General features: G+C 41.8%; 1 protein-coding gene across 5 annotated transcripts in view; it reads left to right on the top strand.

The window, feature by feature from the left end:
* OSBPL11 (oxysterol binding protein like 11) overlaps positions 1-17,008 on the top strand; it is a 68,187-nt gene that overhangs the window by 16,963 nt on the left and 34,216 nt on the right. For all 5 annotated transcript variants that reach the window (XM_084807696.1, XM_084807673.1, XM_084807667.1 and 2 more), the window contains one exon: positions 15,416-15,484. In XM_084807696.1, the coding sequence (XP_084663822.1) occupies positions 15,423-15,484 (62 nt within the window). In that variant the 5' untranslated portion in view covers positions 15,416-15,422. The remainder of the gene's footprint in view (positions 1-15,415; positions 15,485-17,008) is intronic.

Genomic DNA, 17,008 nt, shown 5'->3' with positions numbered 1-17,008 from the left:
ACTTGAGACAGCTAATTCTCATACATTATACACGTTGTATGAAGAAGTACTTTTCATCTGTCCAGAATCTACTGCCTATCAGTTTCATTGAGTGATCATGAGTTCCAGTATTATAAAACATGGAGAAAAAAATCTATCCATTTTCTCCATATCATTACTGATTTGATACATTTCTAACACAGTGCTCCTTGGGTTTTGTCATCCCCCCTGCGGTGCGGCCGCCACCCTTAACTAAAAAGCATAAGTGTGTTAGCCTTTTTTCACAGGGAAGCCATTTTGGTTATCCTTCTCCAATATGGCAGCACCATAGATTTATTTATATTGGAACATTAAGGTACTGGGTGTTTTATTTTCAGTCTCTCTCCTAATAATCCCTAGCATGGAATTTGCCTTTTCCACTGCCCCACAGCTGATATTTTAATTTACCCATCACAACCCCAAGAGAGTCACAAGTTCAGATCCCATCAGTATAAATCTGGAATTGGGATTGTTTGCCCCAGTGTAAATCATCTTCCATTTTAATATTCCCAGGCTCCAGTTACTGGGATTCTTGCAAGCCCTGACACAAATAGCGAGAACAGCGGAATGGGTGTATTAGCATACTATAAAGTCAAGAAGTCTGGGTGAATGGGAACAGACCTGGGGCCAGAGAGGGTTTTTTTTTAAATGTATTTATAATGGATTCTGGGCAGTGTAGCACTGGACAATGTAGCACTTCACAAGTAGGCTGTATTGTATTCTTTGTGAGGTTGCAAATCATAGAAATTGGGATGTTGGTTGCCTCAGCACAGATGGGGTCTTGATCCCTGTGAGCTTTACGATAAGTTGATTCTTCACAATTTTTAACCCTGAGCTTTCTCACATTAGGGAATTGTACAGTGCATTAGAATTCTATAGGTACTAATAATTGGTCTAATGGAGATTGGATGTTTGAGGCTTTGCCAAAGTTTCCATTAAATTGAGAGAGCTCGGTGTTCTGATGAGTAAGGTGGTTTGTGTGCATAATTTTTTGATTGCTAGTTTTCTCTGATGCTTTTAAGAAAATTCCAGAGTCTTGTCTTGTCTTCCTGTACTATTCTATTTTGTACTGATTCCCTCACGTACAGTGTCATGTTCTGACTTTGATTCAGATAAACTTGTCTTGGATCTTTCTTTTGGAAGTCATGTGATTTCCAACTTCTTCTCAGAATCCATCTTGTAACCACCTCAAGTTCCAAATAATAAAGACTAATATTTTTAAAATATGTTCGAGCTATTAGGTCGGTTGAGGCTGGTATAGTGAGGCATAGAGCCTGTGGCACATTGGTTTTGTATGGACAGAACTGCATCCAGTGTTCTTTGACCTCTACAACCTTCAGATCAGCTTCTCATTTACAACTGGGAGCTGCAAAATAATGCTTATTAACTATATCTGTGACCTGAAATTTGATCATGGTGTTTCTTAAGATTATTGCTTTAAGAATCTGATGAAGTGGGCTCTGGCTGATAAACACTTATCCTACAATATAAGTCCTGGAGGGACCAATCCTATGGCCACTAGACACTGTCTAGAGGGCCATAGGATATGCTCTTTTCTGCCTGTGCTCCAAGGTCGGTTCCCGCAAAACTGACCTCCCCCCCTTGTCCGCGCTGCCTTGGAGGCAGCACGGAGAAGCCCCATCCTCCGTGCTCACAAGAGGAGCGTGGAGCAACTGAAAAGGGGCAGGGCTGGGGGCATTCCAGGGTGGGGAGAGTGGAGCTGCATGTATGACACATCCAATGTGTTGTACGGCAGCTTCCTCTCCCAGTCGGGCCCCCTGCAGCTGTCTAGAGAAAAATAGCAAGACAGGAGAGGTGCGTAGGGAATGATCCCCCCGTGCCTCTCCTGCCTTGCTTTGGATACGTGGTCGCTTCCAAGGTCGGAGGTGGCCACCTATCTAGTTAGGATTGCGCTCTAAGGTTCTCTGTTCTTTCTGCTTTAAGAATTCTTACCTGATGATTCTATGTTGAGGCAGGCATGGTTGTTTCCCCTCTGCTCCCCTACTTCTTTCCAGCTCTTCTATTTATTCATTTTTGTACTGCATCCCTGAAAACAGCTCATAGTTGGGTGGTGGGATGGATTGTGACATCAAGAGGTAAGCTGCCAATCAATGGGATACTCCCTCCCTCCTCCTTGTTAGGTTTCTATCCTGTGAATTTATTGGCTGAAATGCTTCTGTAGTGATTTTTAGGTGCCCTACTTAAGATAGCACTGTCTGAACATTAGGTTTCTGTGACCCAGCCGCCTTAGAGAGTAGCTTTCCTTTGAGATGTTTTACAGTGGTACATCTGTAATCAATATTTGCCTTTTAACTAGCTTTTCCAAAGAAAAACCTGATCTGGATGTTAGGTAAATAAGAATAAACCAGCATTCATTTCAAATAGCTGTAATGTAGTGCTTCAGTGTATTGGGTCCAAGTTTTTTATTTGAGTTTTCCAATCCTTCCCCATGCCGCCTTGTGTGCTTTCACATTCTTTAAAATGTCTTTTGTCTCTGTCTTCCATTAAATCCTCTGTTCCATTTTTATGTGTTCTTTGGTTCAGCCTAGTACTTTCAAAGCAGTAAGTGACCTCTCCTCCTTTTTTGCTTCTGAGAATCTACATCTTTATATCACTCCTAACCTCCAAAGATACACAATTGCTCGTTGTATTGTATAAGCTACTGCAAGAACCTTTTTGGTTTAGTGGGGTATAAACACAATTCAATTGTGTGCTTAATAACATGGATACATTTTCTTCTAAGGCTGCACTTCAGCAGCAATGAAACTGGTGACTTCTTTGCAAAATAACAAGAACAATCTGTAAAGCATAATGTGCATGTAAATAATAAATAATGCACACCCTGCACCCTATATGAGGGTCCCCTGACAGTTGTAAGACTCTGTCTGGGAGTTGCTGTGATGACCTTTGGGGCTTGAGAATCTAAACTGAAAGACGAGATCTGTCACACTGGCATCTAGTCAGACAGCCCTGAGCCATGAGAAGAGATTGCTCAATGCTGTTTATTCTTTTGTTAGGGCTTGCCTGCACGGGGAAAACAGCACTGTATTGACATGCTTACCTGGTGACTCCAAACATCTGTTCCAGAAATAAGTAATCCCTGATGTCCTCTCCTCCACCGTGCACTCAGCAACATGTATGTTGAGCTGCTGCTTCCCTGAAACAAGAGGCTGAGGCTGACTAGGACAATATCTTTCAAATTGCTATGGTCCATAGGGTCACGAAGAGTCGGACACGACTGAACGACTGAACAACAACAACTTATGCATGTAGACTTGAAAATGTTCCATTGAATTCATTGCAACTTACTCTGAGTAAGTGCCTCAGATTGTAATACTAGTCTCAGTAGTGACTAGTGAGGCAGGCTCAGCCCCTCAGTGCTGTGATAATGAGGGAATTTCTTCCAGTTATTAATAAATAACTGGAAGAAAGAAATAACTGAACTACCTACCCAACAGCAGGTGGGTGCAGGGTTGGTGCACGACATCCTGCTGCCTGAGGCAGGAGGATGTGTCCTGCCCGCTCTATCACCTCCCCTGCCGCAGCCATGTGCCACTACTCCTTTTCTGCCTCCTCCCAATGCCTTGCTTTGATGGGTCCTTCCTCAGAACGAGGCATTTTGGTGAAGCATTGTGGCCTCATTGGCAAAGACAGTCTCCAGGGCCACCACACGCACAATGCCTTCCTTGAGGAAGGATCCCGTAGAGCAAGGTATTTGCCGCAGCAGGAAAGCAGCCAGTGGGGCTCCTCTGGGAGCCTGCACACCCAGTGCCTCACTCTGAGGACTCCTCAGAGTGAGGCATCAAACCAGTGCTCTGGAGAGCCACTCTGGCCAACTTCCTGCTATGGAATTTGCCACAGCAGGAGAGTAGCAAGTGGGGCTCTCTGGAGCATCCACATTGCTGTTTTGCTCTGAAGAGTCCTCAGGGTGAGGTATCAGCCTAGGTGTGGCAGCAGAGAGTGGGTAGCCCTCTTGACAGTGGTATGAAAACTGCTACTCTTCCGGTATGTAAAAATCATTACAGAAGCACCCTTCCATATCTGCTAAGAGATCTGCCCTAGTTCATAGGAAGGATAACACTTGGTGGGTCATCAGACATCTTGGAATTCTGGTTGAAAGTTACCCTTCAAGTTAATATAGTACCAAACCAGAGTTCTCTTAAAAATTGTACTTGGTATGTAAAAATTTGGCTTGTGGTTGCAGTTGACTTTCTGGGATACCCTGACCATTTGCCTATATGTACTCCCTGCTCAACCTCACCCCCCGCCAGTCAGTGTTGACAGCATGTAATGTTGTGTTCATATTTTCCCCACTTCTTATTTAATTTTCAACCAACAAAAAATAATTGTGCACATTAGTCTAATTTAACTAATATAAAGTTGCATATTGTCATCCATATAATCAGTGTTTCTGTCTACTCCGTTCAGCTTATTTGGTTCAACATTATTATATATTTTGTTTTTATCCTTCCCTTCTTCCTTAATGCTCAGTGTGGTGTACATGCTTCTGCTTCTATCCCCACACAAATTCTGTGAGGTAGAGGCTAGGCTGAGAGTGAGTGACTTGCCCAAGGTCACCCAATATGTTTTATTTATGAGTGGGGATTCGAACCCAGATCTTCTCAGTCAAGTCCAACCACAGAATCCATGCATCCACAGTAGCTTTGATATATGTTGGTATCCATGTTGAATTTTATTTGACAGAGGAATGTAAGCGCTAGTGGGATAGAGACAGAAGGGTTGACTAGAATTTATTGAAGAATAGGAAATACAAGCCTTAGCCTTTCAGTGGAGCTTCCAGGGTAATTTACAAAAACAAGATAAAATACGCAGATAAAATCTAACAACATCATGTTAAGGAAATAATACATTAAATACATTGAAAAACCTGGGAGAATAAAACTATCTTTGTCTGGTACCAAAACAGAATAACTATGTTGGCACCATGCAGGCCTCTCTGGGGAGGGAATTACGTAAACAGTGCTACAGCAGAGAATGTGCTCTCTCTCTCTCTCTCTCTCTCTCTCTCTCATCGCCACCTGCCTTATCTCAAATGGTGGGAAGAGAGCCTCTGAAGATGACCTCAATGAACAGGCAAGTTGGTATGGGAGCAGGTCTTCCTTTAGGTACCTGGGTCTTAAGTCATACAAGACTTTAAAGGCAAGCACCAGCACTTTAAATTGTGTTTAGAAATGGAGTGCAAACCAGTGAAGTTCTTTCAGTGCCAGCTGAATGTGTTCCTGCTAGTCGGCTCCAATCAACTAACTGAACTTTCAAAGAGTCTTCAGAGGCAGGCCTATGTACAATGCATTACAGTAGCTAATGCTAGATGTTATGAGAACATGGATAAATGTGGCCAGACCATCTCTTTCCAAGAGAAGCCGCAATTGGTGCATCAGCCTAAGTTGATGAAAAGCACTCCTTGCCACTGAAGCTACCTGTGACAAATTAGAATCCAGGACTACTCCCAGTCCCAGACTGTGAACTTGATCATTTAGGGGACATGCAACCACATACAGAACAGGTTGAACACCATATCTGTGAACAGGAAAATCACATAAGCACAAAACCACCTCCTTGTCAGGGTTGAATTTAAGTTTATTGGCCCCCATTCAGCCCATTACTTGTTCCAGGAACTGGTTCATTGCTTTTACTGCTTCACCTAGATCTGACTGGAAAAGAGAGAGTAAGAGAGCTGGATGTCCTCAGCATACTGATGGTACCTCACTCCAAATCCCAGAAGGACCTCTCCCAGCTGCTTCATGTAAATGGTAAAAACTATGAGGGGAAAGATAGAACTCTGCAGGACCCCACTGCATAAATGGGATGGGGCAGTAGTACTTCAGCACCACCTTTTGGAATTGGTGCTCCAGGTAAGAGGGAAATCACTGTCATCATGCCTTCTACTCCCAAACTAGAGAGCCTATCCAGAAGGATGCCATGAATGACAGTATTGAAAGCTGCTGAGAGGTCCAGGAGAATTAGCAGGATTGCCTCTCTAGGGCTGGCTTGGACGGGGGCCAGCAGTAGAGAAAGAGCCAGGAGTGCATGGCGGCAGGGTGAGGGGAGAGGGCAGCAGCACATCCTCCTGCCTCAGATGGCAGGACGCCTCATGCTGGCCCTGTGTACCCCCCTGTCCTTCTAGCATAGACCATCTATCAGGGTGACCAAGGCAGTCTGTACCAAAACCAGCCCTGAAACCAGATTGAAGCCGGCTGAGCAGTCTCATCTAAAAGCACCCTGGAGTTGTGAAGCCATCACCTGCTCATGTATCTTGACCAAGGAGGAGATGTTAGCTACTGGCCAGTGATAGTTACAACCCTCCAGGTCCAGGGAGGGTTTCCTTAGGAGCAGCATTGAGGAATGCCTTTTTAACAGTAGCCGGGGGACTCCCCCCCCCCCCAACACAAGAGATGCTAATCTCCTCCTGGACCCAGTGATTGATCTCCTTCTGTTTGCAGTTAGTAGCCATGAAAGGAAAGAGTTAAATGGTAGGCTGCACCCCTTCAAGCACCTTGTCCATATCCTTAGGCCCAGATACTGCTTGCTGCAAGAATCTAATTCTTCCTAACTCTCTTGCTCCGAGTGGAAAACCAGAGGCCTGTGTGTTAAATGCTTAGGCTGACTTTCTTCAGAATGGCTTCATAGGGGAGTAGTGTGTTGACTCGACATCCATATACCTGGAAAATATTATTGGCAAATTGCAAAGTGTTAGTCTCGGTGAGCAGGCCAGGGCATTATGTCTCTTGAAAAAGGAGAACTTTTAGCACCTGAGGGGCTAACAGCAAGCCTCTTAGAGCATTATCATAAAGACTGAATTAGTAACGACAGTTTAACTTTATCAGTAGCTGACATGCTTTCTGGTGTAGAAGGCTGCAGCCAGAATCTCTGTAAGGGTTGCATCTGAATATGTTTTTTTCTGAATGTGACATTTGTTTTCCTAGTGGAAGTTTTGGGCTTTCAACTTTAAAAAAAATGACCAAGGAATGCAAACAGTTCCAGGTAGGTGAAAGGGTTGCTTCTCACATTAACAATGAAATCCTATCCATATTTACTTAGAACTAGATTCAGTGGGGATTCTCCCTAAGTAAGCATACAAAAGGTTGCAGTGTTTTGTACACACACAAATGTAATATGTGCACCTGAAAGCTAAAACTGACTGTTTATGGCTGCTTGTACACATTGTGACAAACCCACAATACCATGTACATTTGCCACCATATTGTAATATGTGAAGTAGCCATTGGAGTTGCAAGCTCTGGTGGAAGACCTAGCAGGAGCTAAGATGTTTCTTTCGATGAACTGGAGATCAGTACAGATGCATGAATATCTGGCGCCATATATTTCAGAACTCTGTTCTGTATGCGAAACGGATTCTGCCAGGGAACCATAGTTCAGATCAAGTCCTGGAACTGCTGCCTCAGACAAGCATTTGAAGTTGTCCTCTGTTTAGGTGAAACTCATGGTCTTCTGTTACTTAGAATCATAGAATAGTAGGGTTGGAAGGGGCCTACAAGGCCATCGAGTCCAACCCCCCCGCTCAATGCAGGAATCCAAGTCAGAGCATCCCTGACAGATGGCTGTCCAGCCTCATCTTGAATGCCTCCAGTGTGGGAGAGCCCACCACCTCCCTAGGTAATTGGTTCCATTGTCATATTGCTCTAACAGTCAGGAAGTTTTTCCTGATGTGCAGCCGGAATCTGGCTTCCTGTAACTTGAGGCCATTATTCCGTGTCCTGCACTCTGGGATGATCAAGAAGAGATCCTGGCCTTCTTCTCTGTGACAACCTTTCAAGTCCTTGAAGAGCACTATCATATCTTCCCTCAGTCTTCTCTTCTCAAGGCTAAACATGCCCAGTTCTTTCAGTCTCTCTTCATAGGGCTTTGTTTCCAGTCCCCTGATCATCTTTGTTGCCCTCCTCTGAACCCTCTCCAGTTTGTCTGCATCCTTCTTAAAGTGTGGTGCCCAGAACTGGACACAGTACTCCAGATGAGGCCTAACCAGTGCTGAGTAGAGAGGAACTAGTACTTCCCGGGATTTGGAAGCCATGCTTCTATTGATGCAGCCCAAAAGAGCATTTGCCTTTTTTGCAGCCACATCACATTGTTGGCTCATATTCAGCTTGTGATCGACGACAATTCCAAGATCCTTGTCGCTTGTCGTGTTCTTGAGCCACGTATCCCCCATCTTGTGGACTTAGAATATACAATTCATACTACTAAGTCCAACATTAAAAATTGCTCTTAGATATCAAGTCAGGTGTGCCAATTGTTCTGCAGAAACAGATACACAGTGTGTACAAGCACTTACTACCTGTTCTTTTGACCCTTTTCCTTCATCTCTCTACACTATTCTTTGTCCTCTTCTTCTGACTTTTTTTGACTCATCTAGTGAATTGCTCTCTCTGCACGAGTAGCTTCCCTGGTTCTCTTAAGCATGCTGTTTTTCATCCCTTGTTGAATAAACCTTCTTTGGACCCTTCTGTTTGTGCGAGTTATTGTCTTGTCTCACTTCTGTCGTTTCTATCTAAAATCCTGGAAGGAGTAGTTCTTTCTCAGTTGGCACCTTATCTAGTTCTTCATGATTTTGTTGCCCCTTTTCAGTCAGGGTTTCGGGTTGGTCACTCAACAGAAATGGCATTATCTTGTGTTTTGAACAATGTCCTTGTGGCCAAGGCCCAGCGCCGTACATCTGTGCTGGTGCTGCTGGATCTTTCAGCAGCATTTGATACTTTGGACCACAGGATATTTTTGGCCCAATTCACATCTCTGGGCATTGGGGGCATCCTGGTTTATTTATTTCCTGGTTTATTTATTTTCTGTGAAATCATTCTTTTTCAGTTTCTTTTTCTGGTATTGTCTCAGACCCCTTTTTGTTCACAGTTGGGGTGCCTCAAGGGTCCATTCTTGGACCTCTCCTTTTTTCTTTCTATACCCTTCCCTTGGGTTCCCTTATTTCTAATTGTGGTTTTCAGCATCATATGTATGCTGATGATACCCAGGTTTATCAGTCTTTTGACCAGCTTGGGTAGAGAGTGGGCATTGGTGGGAGATTGTTTACTAGAGATTACTTCGTGGATGTCTGCCCACTGCCTCAAGTTTAACATGGACAAAACTGAAATTTTGATCTTCCGCTCTAATCATCCTTTTCCTTCCTTACCCCCCGCCCCCTTGCCTTCAAGGTACTCAGCTTGTCCTGGGCCCTGTTGTCAGGGTCCTGGTGGATGATCGTCCCATGCTCTGCTCCTTTACTGAAAGCACAGCAAGGACTTGTCATTTATACTTAATGAATATCCACTGGATCCACAGGTTCCTGTATCAGGCAACTGTGGACATTCTGGTTCGGGCCTTAGTTGTTTCACATCTAGACTATTGTAATAGTCTTTTAGCAGGCCTCCCTCTTTCCTCTCTCCGTCCATTAATCCTGGTTCAGAACAATGCTGTCAGGATTGTCCTGGACCTTCCCCATTTTGTTCATATCAACTGTTATCATAGGGCCTTGCACTAGCTTCCATTGAAGGCCAAGGCCCTTTACAAGATTTTGGTCCTGGCCTTTAAGGCCCTAAGGTTGCATTATCCAGCCTGTCCTCTCTTTTGTCCTGGTATGTCCCAGGTCGGGCCACTAGAGCCATAGGCCAGGCTCTTCTGACCCGCTCTACTTCGCAGATTGTGGTGTCTCGTTATAATGCATTCCAAGACCTTGTTCCACAGCTGTGGAACTCCCTTCCCCTACCATTATGGTTAACAGAGAGTTTAGAGGTGTTTAAGAAAGGTTTGAAAACTTATCTTTTTGAGTAGGAGGGGGAGTGGTTGCTTGTTTTTGAGGTAAAGTATGCTAATTTTATGTTTATCTGGGTTATTAAGGCTGTTGCATTGTAATTTTGAGTTAAGTTTTGTTAGAATTATTGTAATTCTGTATTTTAAATTGTCAAGTTCTTTTATGTAGAGCACTTTGTGACAAAGCACTATATAAATAAATATTATTATTATACAAGGTTCTTAACCATAACTTATAAATATGACAAGTGCTTCTCATCTACCGCCACTGAGTGAGTTAGTTTACATACATATGGTGCTTGAGCTCCAAGTCTCACACTTTCCATTTGAAAGTATGTCTAGCTTTCGAGCTGAGAAGAAATGAATTTTGACCTTCTATTTGCTGGTTTGTTAGCTCTGCTTTTCTACAATTTTTCTACAAGGAACCTTGAAAGGTAGGCTCAGAGAGACTGATGGTAGAGCTACTTACTAAACAGTGCACATCAGCCAGTCATGTAATTGATTTGTTGCAGAACTGCAAATTGATTGTGGGTTGTTTGTTTGTTCTAGACTTTGCAGTGTAGTTCCTCATTTAGACGCTTTAATTTCAGAGAGAATTCTGCTTTGTCTGTTCTGGTTTTGATGTAGACTAAGCAGCAGAGTTGTAACAATGCAAGCTGTCATAAATCTGTAGTTTCATTGCAAACTCATGGTGTTGTGGGTTCAATATTTCCTAATGGTGCTTTGCAGTGGTTTGATATTGCATTTCCTGGTTGTGATATAAATAAGTTGTACTGTTTTAGAACAGAGCTGTTTTGTAAGGTCCATTGCATTAGATCAATGGGTTTCAAAATGTGAAGTATGGACAGTTGCCAAGGGACTCATGGAAGTCTGTGCCTCTCAGGACGAACGAGTTGTCAGCCCTCCCCCTCTTCTACCCCATTAAGATGCCAGGCTGGAAGAAATGTGCCACAGCCCTTGTGCTGATCTTTGTTTCCTCAGAGCTAGGGTATCAGTGCCGAAAAACAGCTGTTTGTTCCATGAACAGTTTGACACCTGCAGAGACATTAAAGCAGAGGCTGGGCTAGTGTGCCAGGCTCCTTTCCTCTCCTCTCCTTTTTGATCCACTTCCTCTGAGCCTAAAGGAAACCAATTATCTTACATTTTTGTCAGTTACCTTTGGGAATGCTTGAAAGACAGTTTTCCAGCTTTGAGATTTTTCTTGCAACTGGTTTTGAAAGCTTCTGTTTTAGTCTGGTGTAATCCTCTTTACTGTGATTACTGCCTGCTTTGAGCTCCCCGCCCCTGTAACTTTCAGTTGTACTGCCTTTGACAGGTTAAGGGAAAAAGGGCAGGATGAGAATCTACGAGTGCAGGAAGTACCCCTTTATCACTGCATTCTTGTCTCCTTGGCAAATGTATCTTCGGGAATACGCATTTGCTGAAGTAATGTGTGAATTTGTCTTTAGATCTTGTATTTGCAGTACAAGGTACTCTATTACACCTAACCAGAAGTTGTCGTGTGTCCCAGCGTTTCAGTAAGGCAGCAGTGTATTAACTCTTAAACAGCGCTTCAGTTAAATTTTTTCTCCTGTAGTTGCTGAATATAAATGGTTTTCTTTTCCTCAGATACTGGATCATTATCTAAGTCGTGCCCTTGAGCAGTAGCACACAGCATTAGGCTCCACACAGTTTCATTTGTATTGTGATCTTCAAACAGGATGGTGTTTCTTCTTGCTTGTCTTGAAAATTAAAACTTGGAACCAACATTTCTGCAGATGGCTTCCATAATGAATACATTTTCTTCCTGAACATACTGCTCTTGCTTAATTTGCTGATGAGTACTACAGTAAATTAACACAAGCGTTGGCAAAAAGAATGAGTTTGTTAAACCAGAGCAAGCCAAAAAATAATATGGTCTATTTCTTTTGGACTGATTGCTGAGAGAAAGAAACTGTTACGACTTGAGCTGTCTTGTTTATGATGGCTGGGTGGTTAATGTTCTTTATTAAAATGTTTCTTAATGGCTGGAAATCTCCACATCCCCTGATTTTTGGAAAACTACACTCTTTAGCTCAGCCTTCCCCAACCAGCTGCCCTCCCAATGTTTTAGACTACAACACCCATCACCCGACCATTGGCCATTCTGTCTGGGGTGATGGGAGTTGTAGTCTGGAGGACACCAGATTAGGGAAGTCTGCTTTAGTGAGTAAGTAGAGAAACACATTTCATTTTTCATTATACTGTGATACAGGCAAGAATGCAAATGGTGAAGAACACCATAGACAACAAAAGAATGAAGTATTTTTGTAATATACATTGCCCAATGGACAAGAATAAATCTAATATGAAGTCACGAAAAGTTTATATTTAATTGGTCAATTTTATTCCTACCAAATAACAAATCTGACTAGTCCACAAAATTCACTGAAGACGAAAGTCCTGAGATTCAGCTGACAGGTCACTAAAACTGTTTCTTCAAAATCTTCATCAGGAGCGAAATTATAAATGAACCTCAGCAATCTATGAGAGTCCTCCACTGATTGCTATGTGATTAATGAATGCAATAACAAATTCAAAAACAGTTTTCCAGTCCTGATATCAGTATGAGGGGTCTATGCCTGTGAGAAACGTTAACCTTTGAGCCACAGTTTGTGAATTTCAGCCCTAGCAGTTTCCATAACCGCAGAAACTTTAAAACACACCTTTCAGATTGCGTTTTATGCTGCTCACATAATTAGAACATGTAAAGAGGCAATCCTTATTGTGTTGGGATGGCGGAAATTGAAACGGGGAAATTGTCTTTATTGTAACGTTCAGACACACTTTTCTAAATCGTGACAAGGTAGCTCCATGTTGATTCATTGGGGGAAAGTACTAGCACTGGGTTCTGTGATATCCAGCACTTGAGAAATGTCAGTGGGTTTCTCCACTACTAGATGACTTACTCGGTGTTGTACTTAAGATGAATAACGTTTCTGGTTCCTTTATGCCTTTTCAGTAATTCACATACCCTGTGAATGCAGTTCTAAATGACAGCACTTTGGTGTAGGCTTCTAAGTGAAAAATAGGTCATATTTATATTTAGTAAAAAGCTTCAATTAAGATTGCATATGGGGCAGGTTCTGTATTTTGGACACAAAATAAGCAAAGCTCCAGCAACACTGACTTGCTTGGTTAAGGCAGCATTTGTAGAGTGTCGGGGTGCCCTTATCACCGTGGGGTATGTTCACTTTGGGTTTTTATTGGACTTTATAAAGACTTTATAAAGAGTTTACTCCTGGTGTTTAGGTGTAGAGTGATGTTCTTTAAGTGGCCACAGAACAGAATTGCTTGGATGGTAAGTCTTCCAGTTTCACCATTTAATATACTTTAAGTGGAGCTGGAAATATTATTTCAGACTTGCAGGTGCCAACTTTCCTGGGCCAATTGTAGGATCTAATAACATCCCCTTCAGTGGAGGCTCTGCTTGAGGTGCTAGCCCTCTGTGAAGTAACCAGGACCGGGGATAAGGCCTTTTCAGTTATGGTTATGGTCCTTTGGAATTTCCTGTCTATGCAGGTTCATAGATTCTAGCTTTGTAAACCTTACAGAAATCAGACCAAAACAGTTCTCATTAGCCAAGTCTTTGGCCTTGTGTAGAACTATAATTTTCAATTGTTTATTCCATAAATTGATTTTGTAATGTTGGTTTTTATATCTATCCTCTGAATGTCGAAAGCTGGGCTGATATTATTATGAAAGGTGGGACATGATTCTTTTTAGTCTGTTGGGCAAAATTGCATTGTGTGTGTCTAAAATCCTTTCAGGGTTCACATGTGTTGTGTTGCATCACTGAATTGCATCAGCCTAGTTGTATTGCATCACCTCATTGTGCTGTAGCAATGTCATCCATTTTATTAATTGCTGAGGTGTTCTTTCAGGTCAATGGTGGTAACTACTGGCTGGATGTCAAAATCCTTTGACTTATGTGAACTGTAATGCTCATATGCAAGGTGGGTGGTGTGGATTAGCCATATCTGAATGCACAGCTAAAATGGAATTGGCATGTTGTCTGCACGCACTCTCTTCAGTTGTTTTCCTTATGAAGCAGGCACCAAGCCCCATATGTATTGTACATGTGTGGTTCCAATTGTTACTCCTTTTCTTTTCAAACGCCAGATTTATTTGAACACATTTAGCATCCAAGGAATTACAAAACTTAAATTGGGGTCTTCCCGAAACATGCAGACTGTTAGGCTGCAATCCTATGCACACTTACCTGGGAGTGAGTCCCATTGGAATTAGTAAGACTCGCTTCTGAATAAGTTTGCATAGGATTGCACTGCACATTGCAGTTCTGTATGCAGCATAAGTGGTAGTGAGATGATGGAATGAACAATGGAGAGCTGCAGGTATTTCTTCAGGGTCCGTAACCCAAAGGAGTAATGCTGCTGATACAGAAATTCTATTTACATTGCTGGTAATCATGAGCTGGCTTCTTAACCCATCCAAAGTGTTGAGCACACCTTTCAAAATCAGCTGTGCCAAGTAGCAACAAACAAGGTGGATATCATATTAAAGTTCTATTTTTTCCTTAATTTGGTTATTGAGACTGCACGTGGACACAGTGGCCGCATTTGGATGATCAGCTTAATCAGTTAAGATATGACCATTGTGCATGCACACAGGAAAGCCTTCTCCCTTTCTGGTGTGAATAATCAAATCAGGAACCACTAAATAACCATGATTTCCGGTTTGACTGAACTAGGAAACTATGGTTAACAGCTTCAGAACAAGGCAAGCTGTTAAACCATAGTTGGAGGTTGGTTTAATATCTTGGCTTGTTCCAGAGCTGGTCACAATAGTTTTTTGGTTAAGATGAAACAGGAAAGAATGGCTAACGAGAGGCTTCCTGGTTTGATTGCTCGCATCATGAAGGAGGGGTGTATGTGCGCAAAAGCCTTGCTCAAATCGCAGCTTATTAACCCAAGATGTGAAGTGGGCCAGTGATTTGGAGTTTTCTTTCAGACTTTGTGGTTAAGCCAAATATCAGTTTTCAGTATCAATTTTATAAGGTATAAGGTCTACCCACTGGTTCCCAGAACTCTGTTTGGAAATGAAAATATTTTTCCTTAATTATTAGTGTCCAGTGATTGATTTTCATAACTCCATTCTTTTTAAGTCTATTATTTAAACCTTAGTTAAGAAAACTTTTTATAGTGAAAAGTTGTCCAAGAGCCCCAAAGTAAACCTTAGGGGAAACTGGAAATCTTAAGTGTATTGAGTAATTTAATCTTAATATTGAAGCTTTATAAATGAGCCAAGACGTGCCCAGTGATTGTATTGCAGCTTCAAAGTGGTTTCTGCGTCAGTAATGCTGGAAATGGCTCCCCTTAATCTGCAGTCTAGTAGGTGTATTTAAAGCGTCTCTATTCTGAATCAACACTGCAAAGACAAATGGAGAGAGCGAGCACTTGCAGCAATCTTTGTTTAAGAGTCGTTTGACATTTGTGCTGAGTTATAAAGTCAGCTTCTAAAAATAAAATTACTGAAGTACAATTTAGGCTGCAAATATGAAATTGCAGAGCATCTACGTGAAATGTTTGCATTGCCATTATTTGCCTTTCGCTGATGGGCTTTGTTCTTATCTTTGTCACAGTGATCACATGGAAAATATTTCTGGCTATTTAATGAAATACACAAACCTTGTCACAGGCTGGCAGTATCGGTAAGTCTGATTTCTTAAAATTTCACTATTTCCTGATCAAACTTGGATGAAATGAAGTTGCTTCAGGCAGAGACTTGTTTTAAAATGCTAGAAATACAGGAGGGATGAATTGTTTATGTTCAGTTTTAGAAATGGAAAAGTAAGCTACAGGTAAGAGCAGAAGCGTTGCAGCAATAAATCTCTTTAGTACAAGGCCTTGATTTCTTGAGCTGTAAATTTTGTACTTAACCAGCAGGTTTTTATGTATTTTACCTTTCAAGGGATAGAGCAGAGGAAAACACAGCTATGAAACACACTTGAAAAACCAGAACACAGCACAGTTAGTATTGGAAGCAAAGTGCAGATATGAGGCATGTTTTGAATTCAGTCTTAATATTGTGTATTTTATAAATTATTGAGTAGCAGTGTTGTCAGTGGAGCTTACTCCCAGCTAAGTATGTGTAGGATTGCAGCCACAATGTATCACTAGAGAAACTACCTTTTGCAAATGAACATTTGGGAGAATTTGAAAACAAGACTTGAAATTTTTATTTTTCACACATCTAAAGGTGCTTGGAGAAAGTCCAGTTTTGTCACACTTAGACATATCACCATCCCATCTTTCTCCCTACCCCAAAAGCTCAATAATATACAGGTATGATGAGACTTGGGGATGCCCTCTGTCTAGTTTTATAGGTGCTTTGAAGTACACACTTAAACAGAAATGCCTCACGTTTTGTTTCAAGGTAGCCATTTCACCTCCCATTTCTCTCTCAATGCTTTAAGAATATTGGGTTGTGTTTGCTGAGCCTTAGAGAACAGTGTACCACATATTCATAAATATTTGCTAATGATTGCATCTTTATGGTCAATTGCATCTTTATTGTCCAGTAAAGAAGTGCCTCTAAATAGAGTGATAACTGCCTTGGTTTTTAGTGGCACTACTGCTGATAGTGCAGTAACACTATTACCTTTATTTTTTTTTAATGGAAACAATATTTATTTACCACTGATGGTATTTGATTGTGTGTATGAGCCACAATAGTGCCACAGATGTTAGTTTACTTTATAAGCAGCCTTTTATTTGCCCAGCCCTGATGTCTAGGAACATTTGAAATGTTTTTAAAATATTTTATTGTATATTTTCATGGTAGCTATACTTGATAAACACAGGAACAGTACCTAGAAATAAATATCTTTCCTTAGGACCAAACCGCACATGATGTGGGAGATTCATGATTGGATTTCCCAAACTTTAAAAAATATTATTTTAAAACATACATGGGACTCTGAATTTGATCAGATCATCAGTGCTGGTGGAAAGATGTTTAACCCTTCTCTCCACCGCATTTCCCTAGTGTACATTGCCCCAGCCTGAACCTGCTATTAGGCCTGCAGGGGAGAAAATGCAAGTACAGAACTGATCATTGATCACCACATCATGTGGTTTGGCAGTGAATGAAGTAAGGAATGAAATTATGCTAAAATGTAAAATACATCTCAAGCAACAGGCTTAATCTTATCGGCTACTGGAAGCTAGGTCAA

The sequence above is a fragment of the Heloderma suspectum genome, chromosome 1, assembly GCF_057233095.1.
Source record: "Heloderma suspectum isolate Gila_16-S chromosome 1, 16-S_ref, whole genome shotgun sequence".
Classification (NCBI taxonomy): Eukaryota; Metazoa; Chordata; class Lepidosauria; order Squamata; family Helodermatidae; genus Heloderma; species Heloderma suspectum.
This window is presented reverse-complemented; position numbering and strand designations above follow the sequence as displayed.